Source organism: Lepisosteus oculatus, chromosome 7, assembly GCF_040954835.1.
Source record: "Lepisosteus oculatus isolate fLepOcu1 chromosome 7, fLepOcu1.hap2, whole genome shotgun sequence".
Classification (NCBI taxonomy): Eukaryota; Metazoa; Chordata; class Actinopteri; order Semionotiformes; family Lepisosteidae; genus Lepisosteus; species Lepisosteus oculatus.
This window is the reverse complement of record NC_090702.1, coordinates 19,124,404-19,148,610: the sequence shown is the minus strand read 5'-3', so window position 1 is coordinate 19,148,610 and position 24,207 is coordinate 19,124,404. Positions and strand designations below refer to the sequence as shown.

The window sequence follows — 24,207 nt, the reverse complement described above, 5'->3', positions numbered from 1 at the left end:
TTGATTGTTATTTATTGGTCCTATATTATCAGAGATATGAATGAGGAGGCACTCTCTGCAGTATACAGTCTATATATATATATCTATCATTTGAATCTGAATACTTACATCAATGAGATTTCTGTCGCCAAAATAAGCTGCTGTGTGTAACACAGTACTTCCATTTATACACCTGTCAGAAAAAAGAAACACTATCTTCATCTATACAAGACATTCTGACCCTTATTTCTTGTTGTACTATAGTTTACGTTTTTTACTCTAGAACACTATCTTGGAGGTACACATTTGTTCATGATAAGGATGTACAATTTACTTTTTTCTTTAGACTTTCTCTTATGTTCAGAAAGCTGAAGTACCACATGACACTTGAAATAGTATGTGTACAAAACACTTACAATGAACAATCTAAATAAGAAAGGAATTGTGTAATTTTCTGACAGTACTTCCACTGTTCTTTAGACCACTACTTTCAATATATTCTGCACGAGGATATGTATTTGTTCTGTTGATATACAGTACAAGGCCTTAACCCTAGAAGTACAGGCATCTAGTGTATAACGGATCTCATTTGCGATTGGTGTTGTTTTGCAGTTCTACTATTTATACAGTACTGAGGTTATTCATTTTAATACAAGTGGTTCTCAACCCAAGGAATCTACTATTTCTTCTGTGTTTTTTTTCTTAAAGTTCTTAATCACAGGATAATTGATTTCAACATTTTATCTGGGACACAATTTTTAATTTGTTTTCAGTTTTAGAAGATCAAATGGGATTCTGAGTTTCAGAACCTTCTTCAGTCAGGTGTGTTGCCTGAAATTTAACCAGTGGGACCTCTGAGAATGTCTAAATGAGCAAGCTGATCAATTATAGTAATCAGTCTACCAACAAAATCACTACAAACACAGTGGTCCCCCAGACCTGGATTAGGAACCATTGATATATATATATAATCCTTATATTATATTAACATTAACATCACAGCTACAACTAAATTGTAAGTATCTATCATAATTAATAATTATATTGTCAACAGGAAACAGTATGTTCTTAGTATCTATTCTATGGTTGATGGAAGTTGTTGAAAAGAACAGAACATAGTAAACATGAGCATTGAAACAAAAACTCAGTGTTTGAAAGCAGCACTTAGGAAGCAATTTTGGCTTCAATAAAACCAGTCTGCAACATTTCTTCTTTCAAGGTCAGGTTGTCATAAAAAAATAAAAAGAATAGTAAAGAGCAGCTGAATATATCTGGCATGTTGCTATATCACTTCTGCCCTACTTTTGGCAAGGTTGCTTTCAATCCATTGAATATATAGATATCAAAATTAGCACACTCGTGTACTTTGCTTCATGATTCAAAGCCCATAGACCCCCATTAACAACACGCTAACTGGAGTACTTGCTACAGATCACTTACATCAATTTAACTGTTAAGGGATTTTTTTATTATCTTGATTCCTAATGTAAGACTTGGCAATGCTAATTCTAACAGTATTAAATTGTAAGTACTTATAGTATGCAGGTACATGTTGCCTAGAAGACTTATCAAAAAAGAAATACACTGGACATCTTTTTTTCAGTTTTGAACCTTATAATATTATAATAGCATCAACTTTTATTTTTAAATAATCAGGGTACACAGTCCTCCAATTTGTAATAGAAAATAGCAAATAATGCTTTAAGTAAAGCCCACTTTACTTGGGCTCTGTGATTGAAATATTATTCACATTCAACCTAATTGAAAAATCTAAATATTGAAGCTACTATTAGTGTAGTAATAATAATAATTGCTTACATTTATATAGCGCTTTTCTGGACACTCCACTCAAAGCGCTTTACAGGTAATGGGGACTCCCCTCCACCACCACCAATGTGCAGCATCCACCTGGATGATGCGACGGCAGCCATAGTGCGCCAGAACGCTCACCACACACCAGCTATCAGTGGAGACCAGAGTAATGAAGCCTATTCATAGATGGGGATTATTAGGAGGCCATGATTGGTAAGGGCCAATGGGAAATTTGGCCAGGACGCCGGGGTTACACCCCTACTCTTTACGAGAAACGCCCTGGGATTTTTAATGACCACAGAAAGTCAGGACCTCGGTTTTATGTCTCATCCGAAGGACGGCGCCTGTTTACAGTATAGTGTCCCCGTCACTATACTGGGGCATTAGGACCCACATGGACCGCAGGGTGAGCGCGGTCCATGTGGGTAGTGAAATGAAAAAGGATCAGAACAATATTTTATGGAGATATTCCTGGAAAAGTATATATATATCCTTCAACAGAAGAAAACAGCTGTCAAACAGATAAAGACATAATTGTTATGAAAAATTCCATATTATTTTTCATGTAGCTGGCTTCAAAATAGGTTCAGACATAATATGTAGAGAACAATATTAAGAGGAACAACATCTGGTTTGGGCAGTGGGAGAATAGTATTGCCAATATCAGTGTTTGGGCTTTTCTCTGCTTAAGAATAATATAGAAGAAATGCAAGATTTATACTGTACTTAGTGTATAGGAGAATACTGAGTTCCGATAGTGTGAATGACCTACTCTTATAATGATCGGACATTTTCATCTGTTATATTTTCTCATCTGCCATTGTCGTTCAGACAGCAAGGACATCTAGCTCCTAACTGAAAGATCCAGGGTTTAGTCCCAGTTAGGGGCAAGTGATGTAGCTTGCTCTAACTCTTCCAGAGGGCTCCCAGGTCCACTCACCCTGCTTCCCAAATGAGTACTGGGGGTTAATCTATTTGGGGGTAATATGCTGACTGGAGCATGATGCTGACCACATCACCTCCATCTCTAGTGTTGAATGGTTGAGAAAAATCCTGGCCCTTGCCCCCCCCATTCCCCCATGGGTCTTTATGGCCTGAAAAAGGGACCTAACCTACCTACAGTACCAACCAACCATAAAAGGAATGAAAATATACAGTAAAGAAGAAACCAAGTACAACAATTCTTATAATACAGCGAGATCAGAAATTACTCCATCAATAATACAGCATCTCTATAGTGAGGCAATATACATCTCTAGGTTTCCTTCCCATTTCTACTATATTTGGTATCATGAAGAAAATGATTATTCACAAGATATATATTTTAAAAATCTATTTAGTCTTCTACTAATTTATTAACTCCCATTAGTGACATCAATTTCAAGCAAATGGTTTCCTACAACAATCTCAGGTTACAAAGCACACTGTGTAAAGGTTATTTACAATTACTTTTAAAAATGTCTGGTAAATTGAATTTGTCAGTTAATCTCAGAAGAAATATAATGCAACATTATGTCTTTTACAGATACCGCTTTCTAAGGGAAGCAGGTTCTTTAAACTGAGATTTGCTTTGCTCTTTCTTTTCATTTCATAGACAAATGGTGCCTCTTGTGAGTGGGTGTTGAGGGAAATGAGGTTGCCTGCTGAGCATCGTCAAACAGTTCTGGAAAATAATCGGTGCTTCTCCCCTGGGTGTTTTATTTCTCTTTGCCTTCACAGAATTCATCACAGAAACTAGAGGCTGTGTATCTGAGCTTCATTCAGAAAAGAAGCCAAGCTTTTTTTTATCTCTTTAAACATCAAAGAAATATACATCTGTGAGAACTTGTCTTTCTTCCATAATATCTTTATCCACCATAATAAATACAGAAATAATTATATTCATGCTGAATAATGTCATATACTTACTTGATATACAGTACATTCTGTATCTGATACTACATTGCATGTCTTTGATGAAAAAATCAAATCAAACCATGACTCAACATTGAACCCTTTTCAGAAAATATTAAAACAATGCTCACAATGTTCAACATATTTACTAGCTACACAGAAGTGTAAACAAAGATGTTTACACATTATTTCTTCTTAATTTATTTCTTCAGGTCTTCAGTCACTCTCTGCAGACCTACAGTGTTGCAATATTTTCAGTAACCTCTGGCCATGTTAAACTTTTAACACTTAGGAAAATACATTCATGAGAGATATTCATTCAAAAAATGGGCTGAGAGCGGGTGAGCAAGTAATCACAAGCATTCCTCATATGGCTAAAACAAAGGTCAACAAGCCACGCAACAGACAGTCCAGTACATTGCACAGCTGCCTGGCAGTTATTTAATAATCAAAAATACAATAAAGTTGTTCAATTCTACTGACACAATAAAGAGTAAGTAAGGTTGAAGCACGCTACTAAAATACTGTAAGCAAGCAGGTAAAAGACCAGCTTTCACAATACAATTATTTGAAGAATGATATTCATATTGTAGCCAAGCCCTGATCTTAGCAAAGGACTCTGATTTTAGAGGGGTCAAGTAAAAAATAAAATGAAGGCTCCTCTGGAAGGACACCTGTTGCCTTGAGTCCTAGACTCAGCAGGTAGGTGACAGTTCCCCAGGGTGGGCACAAGTAACAACAAATACTCTTGGAAGAATATAACTTCTGGCAGGTCCTCACCTCTGTTATGTTAGCTTCCATAAGGTGAAGGGAAACCAAGTACCCACTCCCAGAATGTGCATACTCTGGACTAGGGGTCCTAGATCTTGGGATACAACCCAGTATGAATTCTCAATGTCTTCATTTATTAAAAATGAGTGTAAAGGAAAAGTATAATATTGTCATATATCAGCCATTTTTTGTCAATTGCCTGATAATTTTACTGAACCTCACAAATGCCCTTATTGTGTGATAAATAACAAATGTTAAGAACATGCATCCTTTTTCTTATGTCACTTCTTGAGCAAGCTTTGCAAAAGTCGGACAGTGCCCTAATCCAGGATCACTTACAGTGCATTGCAAAGATTTACATCAAGAAGCATAGCAAGATGCTTTTACTATCATCCCTGAACAGCACGGTTACTTACTGACAGCAAGCACATACAGTAATAGATCCAGACCCGCCCAAATATGAGGTGTCATTTGTTCATAGCTGCAGATATGTAAGACACCTCTAAGATGGTCACTGAAAAAATTAATGTTAACAATGTAATTTGCACTTCAATACTGCTTACGTCCCTGGATTGTAGAAGGGGGGAGGGGGGTGTCCCTTTTCTGTATCTCATTTGATGATAGTAGAGCATGTATACTGTACATACTGTAGGAGAAATCACAAAAAGGTTTGCCTCTCATCCACATTGTTTCGATGGTGGGATGGTAATGGAGTGAGGAGCCAATCATGGCAACATTAAGAGCCAGAACGTTGCTGTTTGTAGTAATCTCACTGCAATACACCCTTCAGATGAGACGTAAAACCCAGGTCCTGACTCTCTGTGGTCATTAAAAATCCCAGGGTGTGTCTTGAAAAGAGTAGGGGTGTAACCCTGGCGTCCTGGCCAAATTTCCAATTGGCCCTTATCAATCATGGCATCCTAATATTCCCCATCCATACATTGGCTACATCACTCTGTTCTCCTCCCCACTGATAGCTGATGTGTGGTGAGTGTACTGGCGCACTATGGCTGCCGTCGTATCATCCACATTGGGGCTGCACATTGGTGGTGGTGGAGGGGAGTCCCCATTACCTGTAAAGCACTTTGAGCGGAATGTCCAGAAAAGCATGTTAAGCAATTATTATTATTGATAACCATATTATGAGACCGCTGCTCAATCCATTGTTACAGCAATACTGCTATTATCATTACCCATTAATCTCATGACATAAGAATGCTCATCTACACATAAAGTCATTCAAGACCTCTTTTTTCAAACCTGGATCAAAGTCATGCAGTTTTATTTAAATAGGGAGGAGCCCAGCTGTCATCTGTCATGATCTTAAAGACTGACAGCTGAGTCCTCTCAGTAAGTGATTAGGCTGACTGTCAAAAATGTGGATGCATCATTTTATAATTTTATTAAATGGGACTGGGATATGTGAATATTTTTGCAAGGCACTATATGTAAAGTAGGTGTACCAGACCTGGATGCATCAAGTGACTTTAACTATTATTGTTAGAAATGATTAAAACTGGTTTAAGGACACTGACACAAACATTTGTGGAATAATATCACTTCTACTAATGTTTATACAGATAAAACCAGATTTGGATGCCTTATATTAATCTCTATCTAAATATGTGAAAACATCCCCCGTCGATTCTCTTGTATTTCTAAAGTCATTTAGATTAAAGCTATAAATACAGTATACTACTACTCCATAGAAATGAAAAATAAAAAATTAAATTTATTGGAATATAATTATGAAAAATGATTGCCGATGTACCTATTAATGCAAATCGTCTTTTGAATACAATTTCTGCCGAGGAAATAAAACTAAACAAAGACTAAAAGAAAAATGTAGCTTTGAAAGAAATGTTAGAAATCCGAATAATAAAACATTGTGGATGTATAATCTATGGTCTGATACACATTAAATAATGTAGTATAATACTGGTGAATCACAAAAGTCAAACTCTTTGAAATATATCTAATAGATGAAGATTTCGGTCATTTCTGGGGACATATCAATGGCTGGACATTGTTACATACTAAAGAAAATACATTATCATTAGGAAAGAACTCTTGTACTTTAATATTAATGAACGTGTGTTATGCAAAAGAGGAAATAAATAGAAATAAAATACTAACATGCCACAGTATTATGAACAAAAGGAAAACTATTTAAAATAAAGCAAAATTAAAATTAACAAAATTACTTTCAGCATTTGAAGTGTCATCTGACACAGAATATATTGTAATGTCCTCATCTGGTGGTGAGGAGGAAGCACACCTAAGCGCTCATAGTACCGCGGAGCAGGCTGGGATTTGTAGCCAGGGAGAGTCTGAGGGTCAGCACGATGACCAGCAGCTGACCCTGCATATGTAAATAGTGTCATAGCAGTTTTAGTGTCCAGTGTAGCTATATAAGTGTGTAGCCTGTTGTTAAGGAGGACAACCCTCACGATGTGTACAGTACGTGTTCCATCAGTCTCCTCATGTGGTATATATCCTGTGATTGTTTTTTGTGTTCTTGGTCAGAAGAATAAACGCTGTCGCTTGGTTCACTTATCGCATCTCCACTAGTCCTTTGTCCTGAAAGAACCTGTATACGCTACAATATATTGACACAATAATATTTTACGTGACATTGAAAAATCACAACATGAACACAGTTTAAATTAAAAAATACAGTAAACTTATTTTAGCAGAATTTCAGCTAATACTTACTGTACGCATATAGAACATAGACTGGCCTCTGAATCACAAAACTAAAAAAATGCATAATGAACTCTCCTTAACAATGAGTGACTTGCTTTTCCTGGCCTGGTGTCACAGCTAATCCACCCAATTCAGAAACCTTTGTTTGCATGTCCTGTGACCACATTCTGGTTTCTTATTTCCTTTCTAATTAAAATATTCATGCACTGAGATACTGTAAGCCTGTGAATTAACATACTTTTACAGACCTAACATAAATAACTGTTTAAGCAATCATTGTTCAGATTTTGAAACAATCTATGACACATAACTAAAGACATTAATTGCACCTATGGAAATGCAATGTTCCAACAGATATGCAAAATGTTATCTGACTGTATCTGGATTTGACTGTATAGGGATCTTTTATATGCTGACAATTCTATGATATGTTCAATACAGTTGAAACACAATTAGACATTCCTGGTGAAACTGGTAAAAATAAAGTGCATAACAATGATCAGAACCACATTAATTTTTGTATTTCACCATGCTATAACATACAATAGGAGTGTAATCCCAGCATCCTGGCTAAATTTTACCAATCATGGGACCCTAGATTGCCCATCTATCAATTAACTTCATTACTCTGTTCACCTTCCGACTGAAAGCTGATGTGTGGTGAGCGTATTGTGCACACTTTGGCTGCTGTCACATTCAGGTTGGTGCTACGTGTTGGTGGTGATGAAGGAAAATCCCCTATACCTTTAGAGCGCTTCTTTAAAGTTCTGAAAAGCAGTTTTAGTGGTGTTTTATTCTTACCAGTATACGGAAACTGCCTGGAACTTACGCATCTTATCTTATATCAGACTTCTGTTAACTAAAAAATTTAAACAAAGGAGGAATCAATATGGCTTTGGAAACAGATTCAAGATGTGAATGTTAGAAAGTAATGTTAATTAACTGTAAGTAACTACAGTACTGTATATGGAAGCTGACCTTAAACTACTTTTTAAACAAAATTGATAACTTTATAAGAAGCTTTCAAAGAAAAACATTCCCCTCAACCTTATATGCTCAGTTAACAAAGTTCAATTTCCAATAATTATGAACTACAGTAATTCTGAAAAAGTAGCTCAATGTTCTAGGGTATGAAACATGCTTGAATGACATTTGATCTTGGATGTAAAGGGATAATAGCCACACCCACACAAAATGCCCAAAATCTACAATATTTGTTGAAATCTTACTATATTAGGTTAGATGTAATATTTGGGAGTGAACTATTTCTTTTTAAAACATAATTCTATAGTATTTTGCCAGTGTATCCTCTGAAAATGAATATTCTTATGAGAACAAAATGTTTTTTTTTGCATAAAATGTTTTTTTTCTCTACAAAAATGTACTTTTTACCCAGTTACATTATTGGAATGCATGTTAGAAACATCACAAGGACATCTTCCTCTCACCTCTGTAATGCTGTTCGTTTAAGATGTAACACTGTAATATTAATACAGTACATGCCTTTATTTTATCAAGGCTATAATCCAAGACTAAATGAAGTATTTTCAAAAGGTGCTAAATAAGTAAACTTCAGTATGCTCAGAATATAGTAGCCTGTGTACTTATTGCCATTACTCTGTAGTAACTCCTATTCTGGCTGTGACATATGGAGTATGTGACATACATTAAAGTTCCTCTTCTGATAAATAAAGATGGAATAATCTAGTTTAGTTCCATATTATCCTTTGGACTAAATGCATTAGTACTGTATTGCCCAGTTCTTAACCTTAGATCTGCTCATTCTGAATTCTTTCTCAGTCAAGACCAGGATCCCCACAATGGATGACAAAGCCTTTTTATGTGTAGCACCATGCCTGTGGAAATCCTGTGGAATTATTATTACTGCAATATATGCTTTCATTTTGATGATAAATGTTAACAGAAAAACAGCAGAATTTGATGCAAGTGGTTTCTGACACCACAGGCAGAATAGCTTTTCAATACTGTCTAGTGCTGAAATTTTTATTTCAGCTCTTGGAGTTTCAGTGGCAATCATTTTAGTTTCTCAAGCTGTTTGGCAATGTAGCAGTAGTCAATGTTTTTACAAGTCTTCACATATAGCTTTGAGCCATTTCATTAGTTACAGCTTATTCATGCTATCAAGAATAGCACGGAATAAGCATTCTAATCACATACCATTATACTCAAATTCAGTATGGTACATCCAAGTCATGTAAAACAGTATTAAAAGTATTCCTATACTGTACATGTTGCCAGCATAATCTATAATGGATGAAAGTATCTTGAATTCCTTCTACTGCTAAACCACATCTTCTTAAAAAATCTCATATATTGAGAAATATTAGTATTACAATTAACATTAAAATTGCATGTTTTGAAACAAGCAAAAAACACTCCTATTGATAATGTCTGTTATATTCTTTTTTCACTCCTATGTGAAGAATTCAAAGAAGAATTTACTGAAAAATCTGTAGTTTCTGATTAAAGAGAATAGAATATACATGGCTTCAAGATTGCTTCTTCTGAATGCCAAATATAACTTAACTGCAAAATTACAGGTCAAAATGGAATATACAGTAGAGTATGAGTTATTCCATCATAAATCACATTTTAAAGGCTACTGTATATAGCAAGAGCAGCTTCTTCAAGTGGATGCCAAGATACTGGAGTGTCAGAATTAATGTAATAATGAAATAAGGCAAATGCTTATGTTATACAAAGGCCTAGTAATGAAATTGAAATATAGCATAGCAAGAAGGGAGACTGGAAGGAATCAATTCTCCAGATTGACTATTTTGCATTGCAATATTTCTATAGCAAATTTAATGCATGAATGTTCAGTGTTTTTTGCGTCTGTTTTTCAGGTGCAACAACATCTATTTTAGTTTTTTAGTCAAGTGATTCATTTACAGATATCTAGTGATTGAGTTATCATCTGTTCTTTCATGTTGTCAGCCATTGTAGCACTGCGAGTGAGCACAACTGCAATTTCAGTTTTAACAGATGTGCTTCCTTATCCAGTGGATGCTGTAGCAAATCAGACACATTTAGCCAGTTCAAGAAAATAAATTCATTTCAGAAGATTAAATGGACTTTCCAGTTGCACAAGCATGCTGGCACTTAAACCAGTATACAGTATACAAGTTAAATTTCAGAGAATAGCTGTGGTTTCATCGGAAAAAAATTGTTGAGAACTATGCCAAAGATTTCTGTTGCTGTGCTAAGCTAATTATCACACTGAGGCGTTCATGCCTGGTTATCAAAACAATAAGATAAAAATGAAGTGAATGACAGAGAAATATTTAATAACTTTATTAAAAATATTCATAAAGTTAGTGATACATGTCTTAATACATAACTCAAAATGTTGATTCTCGAGAAGGCAACCTCCAATTTGTTGGTGTTGTGAAATGCATGATACATTAAAACAGACTGAAAGGATTAGTCTGATATCTTACCACAGGAGTTCTATAGGTTTTTTTTTCATAAATTAGACAGATTTACAATGATTATAAATTATGTAACTAAAAAATTACGGGGTGAACTTGTTGTGTCAGTTGTATTTCAATAACCGAACATGAACAAAACAGCAAATAACAACAAGATGTTTGTCTCCATTAAAAGAGCTTTAAAGAATAGAATATCACCTTTGTCTGCGTTCTGATGCTTTCTCAGCGGCTATTTTTTCACACTTATTTAAACCAGTAAATGGAGAACTTTAAACACTTCAGGAAAAGACGGTATTGAGCATTTACGATAATAAGAAAATCAAACATTTAAAATGTATTCATAGTATTTTTTTCTTTTTACTACATAGAGGCATTTGAAGCTGTGATCAGCAACAGTACAGCTGTGTGTGTCTTGAAAGACCTGATTTAAGGCTTAGTGGTAATCTTGTCTGTCAAGAAACCTGGAAGAATGCCAGTACTAAACAAGTGCTTAAATTTTTAAATGGATGGAAAATCACTGCCAGTTTTAAAAGCATAAGAATTATCCAGTCCTCCAACCGTATGGTGATTGTATGGAAATTTATTTTAAAAAAGCCCATTAATGCCTGCCTCTTTGTTGAAGCTTAAAACAAAAACTTTGTCAGGCACAATGTTAACAGGTTTCTGGGTTAGGGGATTCATATAATGTGATTTTGTGTGTGTTTAATGAAATGGCATTTTTAAACTCGAGACAATGTTTATGCATGCTTGTTAGGTCACCTTTTTTATACATTATTCTGTTTAGTTTTAAAATAGAATGCTATACATAATTTTAGATTATTTAGAATGTCAGAAACAGTAATTTCCTTTATCTTGTGGTTATGGGTATTGTAACATTTTAAAAAGCAGATAAAAAACTGCCACCTTAAAAAATGTTCCTGTAAAGCCTTGCTATTGTATTTTAATATTGTGTTTTTTAGAGCAATTTCTTGTATGATATAAAGTTGCATCAGGAGAATTTCAAAGTATCAACAAAATATGAAAATAGCAAGCTTCACGTTTATAGCCTCCAACATTTGTACTTGCAAATCATTGTGGTTGCCTGGAAATCTCCCATTAAAAACTACAGATGTTATTATAAATTCACCATTACCCAAAGAAAAATAAAATGAGATATCATCTATAAAGAATAAGACATCAAGTAGTAAATAATACATACTGTGCAGCACCAATGGATATTTGCACTAATGCTCCCAAGAAACAACTGTACACAGTGCTTTTTAGAAATCTTGATAATTCTGAACACCCATATACTGTACAGTACCGCACATCTTAGAAAATAATTTCTAATCTGACAGAGAGAGAGCTAACATTTCCAATCTGTATTGCCACTACAGTATATAGATATAGTGCATGTTAATATATATACCACAAATAAAACTATTACTATAGAGTATTTTTTCTATTTATTTTGAAGGATCTATTTAATGTACTCAGAAAAGACTTTTGTACATTTTTCTGTTATCTGATAATCTGTTAACGAAAACTTACTGTTCTGTTTGTTGTGAATGCATGTATGAGTGTACTGTATATTCAAAGCATAGCAAGATGACTACAGATTCTGCCTTGATTTCTGCTGTTTTATAAGAAATCAGCTAAAAATGTACTTTTTGCAAAGCAAAAATCCACATTAAAATTAATATGGATTGATTTTTCATATGAATTCATTAATACTAAAATAAATTTATATCTTTACTGTTTGTATTACTTTGCAATATATAATTGTAATTTGTTTCCCAGAGAGTACTAAACCAAACGCTTGGGTTATATCTCCTAATCAAGTGCTGTGGACAAATACAGCAAGTGTGAGTCAGTGTGTTTTGAATTCCACAATTCTGTGTAAATATGAAATACTTCTTTATCTTGTTCCCATTCTGTAGACCAATTGATATCTATTCCTTTTGATTCTGATACTACAACCCCTTTTTTCTCTACCAAGGACCTCAGCCTTATTCTTGACCCTTCTCTCTTCTTTTCTTATCACATTTCCACCCTGGCCCTCTCCTTCTCTTTCTTCCTGAGAAGTGCCTTCGATATTCACCCCTTCATCACCTACTTGTCTACACAACTTCTAGTTCAGTCTCCAGCCTGGAGTACTGCAACTACTGTATCTTGTGGCAGACTTTAGTCAGTACTATTCACACTCTCCAACTCATTCAGAACTCTGCTGCTCACCTGGTCTCATTGCTCTCATGCCTGCCTTTTACCCCAGTCCATCTATTGGTTCTCTACAGCTGCGTGTATCATTACCACTCTAACCTAGGCTTATCCTGCCATGACAGGCATATCCGACTCAACAAGTAAATTAGCAGTTAGCATTATACTTTTCATTGCCATAAATAATGCATTTTTAATTGTTCTTAGGTTCCTAAATGTTTGCCATGATGTTTTTTTCTCTTTTGGTTTGTGCCTGTCAATCAAGCGAAGATCATAATGATTCTTATCAGTTTCTCAGTATACAAAAGTGTTCAAAAAGTTCAAAAACACTTTTTCTGTTGCCTAACACCATAAATAGCCTGTCTAGCACTGCCTATAGTCAATGCAAGAGTAATAATAGTGTATATGTTATTCTTTTCCTTATTTTTTAAATTGATTTTACATTTTTGGAAGGTGCAGAAAACAATTCCAGGTCTTCACAAAAATGAATGCAGATTTTTTTATATTTGTTCAGTCACCCTCAAATTTTATCTAAGGTAGTAGACCTTTTTTAACTGCACAATAGACATTATCTTAATTTTGTTCTGTGCTGCACAGGCATTGTGTTTCTGCCTGACTTACTGTTCTGTTTGTTTTGGCATTTATTTACTTTTGACTGCTGAAAATGAAAGATTTTTTTGTATTTTATGCATGCATATATGGATATTTTGTAAGCTATACTGGATAAGACTGCCTGCTAGATTAATAATAAACAAGATACAGATTGCATAAACCCAGACATCATCATTTTTCTGCATTGAAGGAGTTGTACTTAGATTGAAGATAGTTTATTTAGTCAATACGTGTTTGTGAAGGACTATCTGTGGCAAACCAAGCATGCACAAAATGAAGCTAGGGCATTTCCTGTTTTTTCACTTTACTACATTTAATTTTGACATCTTAAAAAGGTACTGTGTGATTAACAGCCTTCCATTAAGAACCTCTTTTTGTAAATGACAGATAGGCTTTTAGAAGATAAAAGCACTGAACTGCTGAATAATAAGTAGGTGTCAGTAATAGTCTCACCTATAGGCTGCTAGAGTGGCATAGTGCCAATAGACTATCAGGAAGCAATCAAAACCTTTCATCTAGAGTAGTTAACAACAACTAAAGACTACACAACTTGTTTTTTTTTATTTTCTGTCCTTTTTACTTCATGAAACCCAACTACAATAATTGTGAACAGGAAAATAAGAAACATTTATTCATTGGGGATTTAAAACTCAATATCCTTATGATTATCTTGTTTAATCATTCAGTGCTCAATGGCTCGTCTCTATGGAGGTGCTTCATATTCATGAAGTATAAGCCTAGATATTACTGCCATTTTCACTGAAATTCTGCCATAAATTCCTTGTTCAATTTTCTCATACACTGAAGACAACTTCTAATGGCTTTAATCTGTTGTCAATAAGTTAGAAAGACTTGTAACTACTAGACGCATCTCAGCCATCTCTACATATTGTTCATCATATTTCTAGTTATTTTACATTTAATATAATTTGGATAAATATTAATAGATTTTTTGCAAAAATAAATGGTTAAATAGTTTGTATTATTGCAGCATATGAAAAATAATGTTTTCATTATTTAATTTAAATGCAAATAAAAATAACAAATTACTAAACTTAATTAAACTGCTGAAACAGTTTCTCATCTAACTCTGCACTCCAGTTTTTGGAAAACATCTCCCTTTTAATTACTGATTTCTGATGTAATTACTGAACTTAGTTTTTTAAGTTCAAACATGCCTGCCAAAACCTTTTAAACTGGTTTTTAAAATCTTAAGAACAGTTATGAATTTATTTTTTATGGGGACAATGTTTATACTTACCTTACATCATATACTTTGAAATTAATATCTACAAAAAATATATTATTTATACGTTTACAAGTCTGTGGTTAAATCGGAAACAATAAAAAATATTCTTTGTCTTTTAATTCTGATGTTGCATTTAATGGATGCATATCAAGAAAATAACTAATTTGATTACATTTTTTAATCACTCTGGAATATCCTTTCTCATTCCTTAATGATGGGTTAGCTAAATTGTATCATTTGTAATATAACCACATATCTTTTCAAAATTGCACACAAACAGGAAAGATGAATGAGGCATTAGATTATCTTAAAAAAAACAAAGTATAAGACAATTTACAAAGAAACAAATAAGTCTGTTATATATAAAAGTTCTATTCAATCACTGATGCTCAGAATGAGCTCTCAGCAGGGATCTAGATGTATCATTTCTTGGGAATAATGAGGGGCTTGAAGGGAAGGGTTCCTACTGAGGAGATGAGAAATGAAAGTTGAAATGTCCCACGACAGCACATGGATCTGACCTCAGCACCCCCCTGGTCTCTATTGCCCTTCTTCCTACCAGCAGATATCACTGAAAAGCAGTAATGTTCTGATGGGAAGATGGGGGTCATGAAAAGGATAATACAAAATTGGAGTCTGGTGTATTTCCCTCTCTTTACTATGGTTATTCTGCTGACAAATTATTTGACTTCAGTTTGTTTATTTTTCATACCATCAATAATCTATTATGTACTGAAGGTTAGCTTCAACCACCAACATATATACTGTACTTACAGTATATGACATTTGTCTGGATTTCACCATTTTATTGTATAGATTAAAAAAAAGAAGTGGGTTTGCCCATCTCTAGTTGTTGTTAATTTACTTAAAATGTACTCATTTTGGGCTTAAATAACCCTGGAATTTTTTGTTCTTACAGCGCTTTGTGAACTGAAGGCTAATGTGAACTGAATAAGATCATTGTTCTACAAATATTTAACAGAAAATTATAGGGAGTGAGATATTTCAATTATTTTTGCCTGCAGGATGACTGTCTAATGCAGAATATTTAAATGTACTTAAAAGAAGCATTAACAGAGAGATACCTAATCAATATTCTAAGAGATTTGCAGCTGTGTAGAAAAGCAAATGCATTAATTGAAGACCAGAGTTAAAATATAAAGCTGACGCATAAAAAGAGTAACTTGAAGAGAATATAAAAGAAAATAAGAATAAAGCTAGATTTCTAGTGAATCTAAAAAAAAACAATTGTGAAGAAACTGCTTTGTATATGATCAGTGTTTTCCATTGCAAGCCTGTACATGACAATTTATTATAAAATAAAACATTATATTTATATATTATTTATTTTCTCATCCATTATCGAACATAACCAGCTTTCTGATTACAGGTGGCTGGATTAAGCATTTACAGTATACAGTACTTTACCTGCTTCTTAAACTGGCCATAACCGAGTTCCCTTCCATGGTCTTCTGGGCGATATTATATAGAATACTTGTATTGCCTTTCATAATAGTTGGAATGGCAGAAGACCAAAATTTTGCATAACCTAGAAAACAGTAAAAAGAGTTTGTTTTTAATTGGCTTTATCTCATTACCGAAGGGTATACAGAAGTACAAGTACTGTACTGCTACTTCTTACAGAAATTCTAGCTGCACCAATCTGTACAGTAACAGTTACTACTACTGTACGTAAATGTCTTGTCTGTTTGTGCTTACTGAGCTCTTAATCAGTGAAGAGGGACCTGAACTTGAATCTCCTACAGCTAGGCCTCAGCTAAACAGTGTTTTGTGGTCATCTTTCCTCTTGAAAAATTAATATAATGTAAAGAGTTTTGTCATTTTACTTTTGTAATTGAGGGTTCCGTAATTTAGCTTTCTCTGGAGCATCATAATAAAACAGACAGCACAGTGGTGCAGTAGTTAGCATTGCTGTCTTCCAGTGCTGAAACCCTGGGATCAATTCTGGATCTGGGAAGTGCTATCTGCATGGAATTTGTATGTTATCCCAGTATTCACATGGGTTTCTACCAGATGTTCTGGTGTCCTTCCACAGTCCACAGGCTTCTGGGAAAATTGAACCTAGGCGTTAGTTTGTGCATGTCTTTGTTTGAGTGTCTACACTGCAACAGACTGACAACCATCCAGGGTGTATCCTAGGTTGTGGCCATTACTTGCTGGGATAGGTTCCAGCTCCACACCACAACCCATGACAATGGAAAACAGTTAGAAAACTGATGGATGGACCATGATACAACACAACTGTATGCACTGTGTCACAATGTCTATATAAATACATAAGCTCTAAGACACAGACGCAAACAAAATGTTGGCTATGAGAAATATGCTCTACAATCACATTGACAGAACATCTCTGTAAAAGTTAGTACAAAGCACTACAGATCAAATAATTCTTCAGACTGCTCTCTGTTGTAGGTTCTCATCAGAATTTAAAAAAATGAGCAGCTATAATCAGTTCAATGGGATGCATCCACTTCTAATATAACAATCAGAGACTGCTATGGTGGTCTCAGGACCACCATAGCAGTCTCTGATCATTCATTTGTGATCATAAGCGTGTGGGCAGTTGGTCTACAATAAATTCCATCTTCAAGGAATTGACCACATACAGTATACTTGTATGTATGGTCGTTGATGTCCTGTATATTCAGTTTTGGTAAATACAGTACATGAGTTGTGGACATCCATTTAATAACAACCATTGTAATATTGTCAGTTCTGATTCATTTTCTAAAACAGAATTGACTGGAAGAGGCTGCACATTGTGTTCATTTAACCTTGAACTGCCAAGCACACACTCTGCATAGCATCTGACCTTCTATTCATTCCATTGCCAGGATGCATACAGTATATGAATACTGTACTGTATACCTTTCCTTTGTGCTTTTACAAATGCTCTTCTATAGGAATCTAAACTTTGCACTGATTGTAGGGTTAAGGTTAGACATCACATTCCAAATGTTTTTATACATTATTGCTTCGTATCCATCCATCCATTCATTTCTAACCATTTTATCAATTCAGAGTCACAGGGAAGTCGGAGCCTGTCCTGGCAAGCAAACAGGAGTAAGGCGGGATACAGCCTGGATGAGACACCAGTCCGTGATTTCATTGTCATCAATACTCTGGTTTCTTTGAAGAAGAAAAGTCAAACATTCTAGATGGGTCAAATGGACTTGCTTTGTAGTCTTTTATATGTTCTTATGTTTTATTACAATTACATATTTTATTTGTTTCAGTTCTACTTACATTTAATTGGGAATTACATCTTTGCATACATGGTAACTCACTTTGGATAAGAATTAGTAAATAAATAATAACAGCAACAAAAATAAGACAAAATTATTGTATCTTTATGGGTTTATGTCTAATTTTGACACAAGTCATGTTGTAACATAAGTAAATTGAGATTTTAAAATCAATCTAGTTACTAAATTAATTTCCAATTGGTTGTAATCCACTACCTAATTAAAAATGGATTACTCATCGGCTCACTTAAGAGGTACTGTGAATATTTGCTTGAAGACCAATAAATCAATCTTCACAAATATTTATTGACTCTCACACATTATTATAATAAATGAAAAATATATTTACCTAATAAGTCCTCTTTGAGCTGTTTACTGTAAAATCCTTCAGAAATCCCTTGACTTTGGAAGACATCTATATGTATTTCACATCCCCATTCAATTAGAAGCTGGTAAGTAGGAAAGAAGATACATCAGCTAAGAAAACACGTAAAAAGAAAAGCACTTTGGATTTGCACAGTTAGATTCACAGAACTATAGGCTTTATTAATCAACGGCACAGACCAAGTCTTTAAGAAGACCTGTAGCCCGTTACATGATCAGAAGTGTGAAATGAATATGGAGGCACGTTTAGGGATGAAAATAGGTTATGAACAAAAAATAAATTCTTGAGTTTGACATAATACCACTCTAAAATCTTTAACAAGTGACTTCATATAAGTATTGATTACTAGTCACGAACTATTAGCAAAGGACCAAGGCGGGAATGAAGTTAATTTAGCCCAGGGCAGGTGTTTGCCAGCTTCCTGCTCACGTGACTTATTCTTAAAACCTACGGTAGGTGAGCCTAGCAAATGTCCTGCATAAAAGAACGTGCTGAGTAGGAAGTTGATGACATAATGGAAGACCACTTTAGACATGGAGAATCATAATGTTGTGGTATTGTTTCTTGTTTCGTTGGGACTACATTTCTGAATATATCCTTTTTAATTAACACTTAGGTCTGCCTGGACATTTTTTATTACAACAGAGATTGTCCCAGGGGTGCATTCTGTCTTCATCAACATTGCTGAATTCCATCTTCTTTCTCTAAATCTTGCTGGAATGTTGTTTTACCATTATGATGGAAACATGCTTAATAAAATAAGCTGGGTCATCAAGCACAGCTTTGCTGTGTCTCCAAACAAGATTCAGTTGTGATGATGTACAGTATGTTGTAGTTTCCAATGTGGCCTGGTTATTTCCAAATTGTGGAACCCTGATAAAGAGGTGTCCAATTTCATGAAAGTACTTTGTGGAAGGGAACAACTGGGTGAATGCCTATTGGCTTTACTGCCATTACTTAGGAATTCACTGAACTGTTTGCTTTCATTCTCCATCCCTGTTTTTTTAAACTTTGTGAAATTCTAAGTTCAAAACAAAAACAAAGTTTGTTTGTTTTGGACAAGAGCAAAGATTAGTGAGGATTTTTGTTTGTTAAACATAGCTTATTGCCTGTTGATAAAGTTCTAAACTAACAAATAATTGACAAAAATCTTACCACCTTACGAATCTCAGATATATATATTCTTTATACCGCACCTAAAAAAGCAAGTAGTGATAACCATCTAAAGCAGAAAGCCACCATGTGTAAGGGGTGGTCAGAGTCACGTGGAGCTTGTTGCTCCTATTCATTTATATATCCCTATTGTAAATAATACTGTATGTACACAATGCAAAGCAGTAGGCCTCTTAGTAGAACTGTAAGCTTTAAGTGTTATGCTGCAGCCATGGTAAAATTGAGCTGCAGAGTGATAACTGGCCGAAGTCCTAGGCAGGACTAGGGCAGGCTCTTGAGGTTTACCGGAGTAGCTCTGAAAGAGAATGGCTGTGTGTAGTGATGGAGAGAAATGAAAGTGTCTGAAGGAACAGTGTCTGAAGATATTGAGAAGAAAACAGGCTTCTATGTCTTGGCTAGAGAAAGCAAATAATCGGTAGTTAGCTGTGGGAGCACTGATCAGAGGAGAAAGCTCTTAAATAGGCAGCTTAATGAGCTGATTGAGAACTTGATTGACTGCCTGACCAAAATATTGTCAGACGAATTGAGAGGGTTTGAAGAAGGTTGTGAACTTGTGAGAATGTTCGTGCTACTTCTGGCAACAGCAGGACACAACTCATGTTGTGGGCATGAGATATAAAAAATAATAATGATGATGATGATTCCTTACACTTATATAGCGCTTTTCTGGAAACTCCACTCAAAGCGATTTACAGGTAATGGGGATTCCCCTCCACCACCACCAATGTGCAGCATCTGCCTGGATGATGTGACGGCAGCCATAGTGCGCCAGAATGCTCACCACACATCAGCTATCAGTTGAGAGGAGGATTATTAGGAGGCTGTGATTGGTAAAGGCCAATGGGAAATTTAGCCAGTATGCTGGGGTAACACTCCTAATTTTCTCGAGAAGAACATTTCTATAGAGAAGCAATGAAACTTCTAGAATTGGAAATAAAAAAATAAGTATCTGAAGAAATAAATACTCTGTCAGATAGACAATTGACAGCACTTCATGTACTATATGGCTGTATTTTAGTTTCATTTAGAAGCATTACATAAAAGTTGTGATCTGTATTTTTAAAACGAAGGATTTATCTTTTAAGACAGATATGGTGTACATCAGCTTTGAGTGAACAAGATTTATTGTATTGTACAACATTATTCTTCATAAACATGTTAATCCACCTGCCTCAAAACTTTTCTTGTTTTCTGAAACTTTCTGTTGCCATTAACAATAGTATAGATTAAGATGTTGGTACCTCATTCGCTAAAGGATGGCAAAATGTTCTGCACATGATCAGTTAGACATGGTCCAGATTTCTCCCACAGTCCAAAGTCATACTGGTAGAATAACTGGCTTCTGGGAACATTGACCTTAATGTGAGTGCGTTAATGTGTGTGTGCCCTGTGTTGGACAGCGTTTCATCCAGGATGCATCCTGTCTTCTACCCCCTGCTTGCCGGGATAGGCTCTGGCTCACCCGTGAACCTGTATTGGATAAAGCGGTAGGAAAATGGATAGATCCTATTTACTGCCCAATTCCCAATTCTCTAGTGTACTTTTGTCTGCAAACCCTGTACTGCTTCCTGTACAGCAACAATATATAAGTCATACATTAAAATGCTTAATGTGCATATCCCTAGCTTAGTGAATACCGGAGGAGATGCTTCATTTTTGCACAGACTGTGGCTTAACCATTCAATGCAGTCATGATGGCAATTACTGTCAACCACAAATCTGTTCTTTTCAGAATCTTACACCGCAAGAACAATGAACATTAAAAAGTAATGTGGGCCAATATCTCACCATGCACACAGAGCGGTGTTGGCCAGCAGCAGCAAGGAAGAATGGTGTACATCCACTTATATTCTTCAGATCTGCAGATGCACCACTCTCCAACAGAAGAAGAATGGTTTCCTTTTCAATATGAAGAAGGGACATAAAAACAGAAGAAAGGTTACAAACAATAGTAAGCCAAATCTTTCCATCTAGCGTGGTAGGGTCCAGCAGCTACTTTTTTATAAGATTGTCAATGTTGGACATGCCTTTAAGCCCCGACATAGATCTGATTACTCTTTTCATGTTGTCATAATCTGCTTTCTTGAAATTATAATCCTATGAATTGGACTCTACCTCTACATTGTTTATGGAAAGTGGATGGTTGAGTAGCAAACCTGCCCAAGACCATGACATCAGAAAAAAATAACTCAACAATCAATCTGTAAGAAAAAACTCCTTCCAAAACATTAATGAATGATTAATCAATGTTCATATATAATGTCACACATTTGGATGTGATGAGCTACAGCAGATATGATGGTATCAAATTCAATAGGCTATTATGCTTTTCATAGAATGATCAAACTTTAATATCAAACATCTCTGTGATCTTATTGATCACAGACCCCAAATTCTAGGAAAGTTTAAATAGCCTTTGAAAACATGAAAAGCCTTCCCCCAAGGTTATATATGAGCTTTTACTGTAAGTCATATAGGAGCTGCCTATTTGTGTCTTACACAAAGGCCCTCTAATAGCTTTTCTGAAATGTGTTGAAATGGTAATTGTTTAAACCATATAGTTCTGAAAAATATGGTGTAAAAGTTTCCTTATGAAATGAGAATGGTTATCACTAGCACCAATCTGGTAAGTGGGTGATAAGACCCTAACTGGTCATAGTTTAACCTTTGCAGTCACACCAGGTATTAATTCCAGTTTTGTTTTTTTCGAGTCTGGGTTGGAAATACAAAATATAGTTTAATACAAATCACTGTTTATAGTATACAACTCTTTCAAACTCAGTTTTTTTCCCACAGTCCAAAGACATACAGGTTAACTGGTGTCAGTGATTCCCCAGATGAGCATGTACTGTAAATACATGGATGTGTTGTCCTCTGTGATTTGAGTTTTGTTCACTATATACTACAATTTTGTGCCCTGTACATGCTGTTAGGCTAAAGAAAAAGTGGTTAAAAAAGATAGATGGATGGGTGAATGATATTGATTAATTTTATATACTGCATGTCAAAGTTATTTTATCATGTTATTTGCATCAAAGTGTGATATACAGTAAAAACATTCCTCGTTTTAGAGGTTTAAGGAAATTCTATTGTGTGCTTAACATTTGTTCTCATTTGTCCTTGATTTAACAGAGGTGAGCAATTAGTACTTATATGCTGCTTTTTCATCTCAAGTGTCCTACTGCAACATCTCTTTATTTTGTAAATTTATTTTGTAAAGTTTAGTTTTATTTTGTAAAGTTTAGTTTGTAAAGTGGGAGTATGGTTCATTCTCAATCATAAAGTGGCAGAACTGTCCGAATCTGAACTAACTAGGAAACAAGACATGTAAAAATCTGAGAATTGGCATAAAGCTGATGGTTCTTCTAAATGTGATGCTGTCAAGTCAGGGGAGAGAGGCAACCCAGACTAAAGGGTGGACTACCATACAGCCTTAAAATACAGCGTACAACTAAAATATGGAGGCAGTGAAAGTAGATTTTTAGTATGGACTCTAAAAACAATAATAATCCATCCATTTGTATCTAATTTAGGGTTGCCGGGGAGCAGGAACCTATTCCAGCAAACTACAGGAGCAAGTATACACCCTGAACATGGTGCCAGTACATTGTATGGCACACATAGACACTATCATGCACACACTCCCACAAGTACTAAATTTTCCTGAAGTCAATTAACCTACCAGTATGTACTTGGACAATGGGAGGAAACCAGAGCACCAGGAGCAAACCCACATGAACACCAGGAGAACCTACTGTACAACCTCTATGCAAATAGTATCCCATGAATTGATCCCAGAGTCCCAGTGCTGTGCAATTCTAATAATAACAATTATTATTAGTAGTAGTAGCAGTATTATTGTACAAGTAGCAGTAGCAGTAGCATATACCAGTAATTATTAATTCACCAAACATTTTATTGTAAATAAAGTAAATTCTTATAATCTTTATTCCGAAGCCAGAAAAGTATTGAGTCAACTGACATGTGTCATGTGTTTACTACTGGATTGTTAGGAACATATAAAATATGTGTGAACATTTTATCAGTCTGTCTTGCTTTAGCTTCAATGTGTTTGTTATCTGTAGTTGAAAGTCAAAATGATACCCCAAAAACTTTCTGTTAGATAATTTTGAAGAAGAAACCTTGAAGCTCAGTCCCAGACAAAACCAAAATACAAAATTTGAGCATACTAAAACTAATGTTTTTACTGAAGAAGACAAAAACCGCAAGTACAATTGTTAATCTGCCGGGACTGGGTCAAGAAAATACATCTGATTTAATTACATCAAACCTTAAAAATACTTAGTAGTCAGTAGAACCAGCAACAGCTTCCAGGGTATAGTGTATAACAACATGTCATATAAGCAACTTAAAAAGTCAAAGGTCATTAATCATCATCTTGCAATCCATCAATTAGGGATCTCGTGAGTGAGTAAGACGGGTCAATGTCCATTGAATATTAACTTAGTTTTTGAGTACTGATTCTCAATTTACTGTTACAATTCCTGGTTGTTACAGCAAATTAAAACACCCATCTCCTACACTTAACAGATTCTGTTAAGTTACAGTCAGGGTCAAACTGAAGACAAGAGCAATCCATAGAGGCTATCTAGCTTTTTACAAGGACCTGAGATAACCTGAAGGAAAGGAAGGATCTGAGAAGCCAGTAAATGGAGAGGTGGCTGAAGGGAACAACCTTTCAGAACTCAA

The 24,207-nt window shown here is 35.1% G+C and overlaps 1 protein-coding gene across 1 annotated transcript in view; it reads right to left on the bottom strand.

Moving 5' to 3' along the window:
• The window catches only part of LOC107078037 (uncharacterized), a 102,519-nt gene that overhangs the window by 35,843 nt on the left and 42,469 nt on the right, over positions 1-24,207 (bottom strand). Inside the window, exons 16-19 of the mRNA XM_015352753.2 lie at positions 21,286-21,396; positions 18,289-18,388; positions 16,099-16,219; positions 109-172 (exon numbers count right to left, since the gene is read on the bottom strand). Of these exons, the coding sequence (XP_015208239.2) occupies positions 109-172; positions 16,099-16,219; positions 18,289-18,388; positions 21,286-21,396 (396 nt within the window). The remainder of the gene's footprint in view (positions 1-108; positions 173-16,098; positions 16,220-18,288; positions 18,389-21,285; positions 21,397-24,207) is intronic.